At 52.3% G+C, this 4186-nt stretch overlaps 2 protein-coding genes across 2 annotated transcripts; both read right to left on the bottom strand.

The window, feature by feature from the left end:
* Positions 1-753: 753 nt before the first annotated feature.
* Positions 754-2499, bottom strand: DQ04_12491010 (kinesin-like protein; the record flags this gene model as incomplete). The annotated part of the gene is made up of 1 exon (XM_009316753.1): positions 754-2499. The coding sequence occupies one exon, from the start codon at positions 2497-2499 to the stop codon at positions 754-756; it is 1746 nt and encodes a 581-aa protein (XP_009315028.1).
* Positions 2500-2955: 456 nt separating this feature from the next.
* On the bottom strand, positions 2956-4131 carry DQ04_12491000 (hypothetical protein; the record flags this gene model as incomplete). The annotated part of the gene is made up of 1 exon (XM_009316752.1): positions 2956-4131. The coding sequence occupies one exon, from the start codon at positions 4129-4131 to the stop codon at positions 2956-2958; it is 1176 nt and encodes a 391-aa protein (XP_009315027.1).
* Positions 4132-4186: the final 55 nt, after the last annotated feature.

Below are 4186 nucleotides of genomic sequence, written 5' to 3'. Positions count from 1 at the left end.
GGGGGGGGGGTGCAGAAGGCAAAATAAAATAAAAAATGCCCGGAGAGGGACAGAGCAGAGCCACACGCAACACCGAGGTGGTGCCTGCGTCACGGCCGACACGAGCGAATTCCCCTGCACATATTTAATCACTCCTTCCCTCAGGGCGTCAGTTTCTGCTTCTCAGTCGCTTGTGTCGACGGCAAGACAGAAGAATTGGTGGCAGAGGGGCCGGCACATACTTCCCTTCGGTACAATGCCTCCTTTTCCTCCGTCGTGGCTCTATATTGTTTGTTGGTTGTTGTTTTTTGCTTCCATTCCGACTCTTCCGTTCGCCTAAATTGCCCTCTACAAGGGGCAGAATGATTGTATCCGCAGACAGACAGACACACATATATATATATATATGGATACGCGCTTGCGCGTTCGTGTGCAGCCCAAGAAAATGAATGGGAGAGACAGACAGAGGAAAAAAAACAAACAAACAAACTAGCGAAAAAAAATGACTTATGTACCGATGTGCGTCACTCGTGGCGCCCCGGGTTTCGTGCCGATCATCCACGATACCATTTGGCTGCTATCCTGTTACAAGAGGACGGTGTAATGGATACTCCCCCTTTTCCTCCATTTCCCTCTTGCACGCCAGTCATCACATCAGGCGGTGCATGTGCCCACTTCAATCCCTTTCACTTCTCTACGAGTCATCTGATCTCCTATACAAACACACGCAAACACACGCACACACACTCACTCACTCACTCTCACATATGCGTACTATGATGCGGACAATAGTTTTGCTGCCTGCTCATTCATTAAGGAGAGCTGGCGCTCGAAAGCACGTTTGTTCAACTGCCGCAAAGATGTGATGAGCTCTTCCAGCGCCTGCTGGTGCGTCTCCATCCACTCCTTTTGCTCGTTGAAGGACTTAAGACGCGAATCCAGAAGCGCCAATGTGACCTTCACGGCAGCACGTGACTTCTCTGCACCGGCCGCTGCGTTGTCTAGCTCTGCGACGACCTCCTGAACTTCATTCTCGCGTGTGCTCCAGAACACTCGCTGCAGCGTCAACGATGTGGTGCGGAATGTTTGTCGTATGCGGTGGTTGTCCTGCTCGTGCTCATTGAGCACACCCTTCTCGCTTTCCGTTTCTTCCTCTGAAACCTTGAGGAACGACGCATACTCTTCACGCAAAATGGTGAGCCGGTCCTGGAGCGTTCCCATTATATTTTCCAACGCTGTCTCATATTGGCGAACAATTGTCTCATTTGTTTTCTCCTCCTTCGTTAGTGACGTGCTGCGGCGCAAACGGGATTCCTCCTGCCGCTTCTGGTGGTCCTCGGCGAGCTTCGTGTCACGGAAGGCCTGCAGCTGCTGCTTCAGCGCCAGAACATTGTTCTCGTATATGACGGCATCCGACTGGCGTGCTTCCTCCGAGAGCTTCAGCGCCTCCGAGAGTCGCTGAATCTCGCCGCGTGCCTCCGTATCCGCCTCCTGTGTCTTCTCAAGGACAATCGCCATCTCCTCCATGCGCCCCATCAGCTTGGCAAATTCCTCCGCGCGGTCGGTGTCGGCGGAGGCAGCGCGCGAGTAGGCGTCGTTATTTGCCGGCTCGCTTTTGGAACGCAGACGGGCACGGAGATTCTCAATGATGACGTCTTTTGCGAGAAGGTTCTCCTCAAACTCGCGCTCCTTCGCCTCCATCTCCTTCTTGTTCTCTTGGATAATGGCCGCGATCAGCTCGTTCTGACGGAGTGCGAGTTTGTCAAGGCGATTGCGCTCGCGTTTGGTTGCCTCGAGTGCTTTCCTGCGGTCCTCGTCAAGGCGCTTCTTCTCGGCCTCGCTTACGCGCAGAGCCTCCTGCGCCTTGCCAAGGGCCTCGCCTAGCTCCCGCTCCCTTTCCTCCAGCAGTTGCCTCAGCTCCTGCTCCAACTGCTCCTTTGCCCGCTCGACGTCTTCCAGTCTCTTCGCGTTGTCCTCTTGCAGTTCGGCCATCTTGTTTTTCATCTCCGCCTCGAGTTCAGCAATGCGTTTGAGCGCCGCATCAAGGCCGGTGGCCGGCCCGTCACGGTCCGCGTACAGTCGCATCATCTCTCTGAACGGATAAAGGTCCACGCGCTCCTGTATCTCATCCTCGCCGACATCGGCGTCGTGTGAGACGTGGAACGTCACATACAGGCTACCGAGGCGGAACTGAAGGCCCTCAATATCCTCCGGAGCCACTCGGCACGCAACAGCGGCCTCCGCCACAAATACGGCTCTTAGAGTTGCCAGGCGATTCTCCAGCACCCATTTCCAGTCGTCCCCATCAAAGCGCTTCATGTGCTGCGACGTGACAACGGCGATGGATGTGGAAGACATGGAAGACGACATTCCTTCCAGTTGCTCGAGATCTCTAACCAGCGCATCGTAGGACATGTCGGCGTCAACGCTGGAGCCTCGCTTTTTCTCGTACACCCCGAGCTGGGGCTCATTCTTCCGCTCAAAAATCGAGCGTGGCAGCGAATTCTCCACGAGCTCCATTTTCAGCGATACCAATTCAGATAGCAAAGCTGAGGCACAATCGTAAGCGAATGATCCTTCCTTCCTAACCTACTATTGTGATAAGAAAAGCAAAACAGAAAAAAAAGATAATCAATATAAAGGCGTGCAGCCATTCTCAGAAACCCGTCACAAAGACAACAAAAAAAAAGAAATACACCCAAGCCCCACAAGCTTGGAAAAACGTTATGCTGGCTACTGAAACATTTTTCGTTTAAAATGCCTCTTCCAATTTTCGTCTCACTTCCATTCACTTTAAACTGGGTAAAGGAGCCAATACCGCCACAGGCGACCAACACAGACACCATCAGCACCACATCTACCATTCCAGCTGAATTCAATATGGAAAGCAGAAAAGATACCCGACCCTTAAATTTAAACAAAAGAACCAGACAAAAAAAAAAAACATGCCTACCATTAGCCTCAAAAACACCACACTTACTCTTCCAAACATTTCCTTTTCAATTCCATAAGAGCAGCCTCTAAATCCTCTTCTAGCCTTTCGACCCGCGCAGCATTAGATGCACGAAGAGTATCTTCGCACTCCATAAAACTCCTAATTGTCTCCTTCAGTACCCTTACAGTCCCCCGCAGCCTAATGACACGCCTAGCAAGTACGACACAACGACTACAGTCCCTGCCTTCCGAGAGAGTCGAAAACGACGATGAACCCTCCTCACGCTCTGTATACAGTGACCTCCGGTGCCAAGTGGGGTCCACAACATCGGTAACACCACCAACGCCACCGGAAGAACCAGAAAGTACATCACAGTACCTTTGATTCCCCCCTACAACACTTTGACGCGAAATTTCACCTTCTGGAAAACATGAAATGAGAGAAGGCCGCACCACCTCAACGGCGAAAAGACCAGCATTACACCCTTGCTCACCAGCCACAGATCGGCGCGGTACTTCCACTTCCTTCTCACGCTGCCGCAGTGCCTCCAGCTCCAACTTCATCTCCTCCACACACTGCCGCTGCACTTCAAATTCCTTCTCACGCTGCCGCAGTGCCTCCAGCTCCAACTTCATCTCCTCCACACACTGCCGCTGCACTTCAAATTCCTTTTCACGCTGACGAAGTACTTCCACCTCCGCCTGCAGCTCGACCATTAAACAACTCCGCTCTTCAAATTCCTTCTCCCGATGACGGGATGCCTCCAACTCCACCTGCAGACCCTCCATTGAACGCCGAAGACTTTCCAGTTCAGACTCCAAATACTCACTGGAACGGTGTAATTCCTCCAGCTCCAAATAGAGCTTCTTCATAGAATAATGCTGCTCTTCGTATTCCTTCTCTCGTTTACGCAGCGCCTCTAGCTCAGACAGAAGCTCCTCAATAGAGTGGCGAAATTCATTCATTTCAACACCACAGGACAAACTAACTGGCTCCAATCCACTAGACTTTGTACCCACAGGTTCGTCTGGCTGCTTGTCAAGGTATTCCTCATTCACAGCAGATACGGTTCCCTTAAACTTCTGCTTCACCACCCCCTGGACTCTCTTGGCATCAGAGGCCACCCTTGACACCTCAGCCTCAAGAAGACGCACCTGGGCCTGAAAATCCCGCTCACATGTGCGTGATGCCTCCAGCTCCGACTGCAGCTCCTCCATGCAGTGGAGTTGTTCCTCAAAATCCTTCTCTCGGTTACGCGACGCCTCCAGCTCC

This window comes from Trypanosoma grayi (genome assembly GCF_000691245.1).
Source record: "Trypanosoma grayi strain ANR4 Tgr_1249_V1, whole genome shotgun sequence".
In the NCBI taxonomy this organism is placed as follows: Eukaryota; Euglenozoa; class Kinetoplastea; order Trypanosomatida; family Trypanosomatidae; genus Trypanosoma; species Trypanosoma grayi.
Note: the sequence above shows the minus strand (reverse complement) of the source record. Positions and strands in the feature narration are given on the sequence as shown.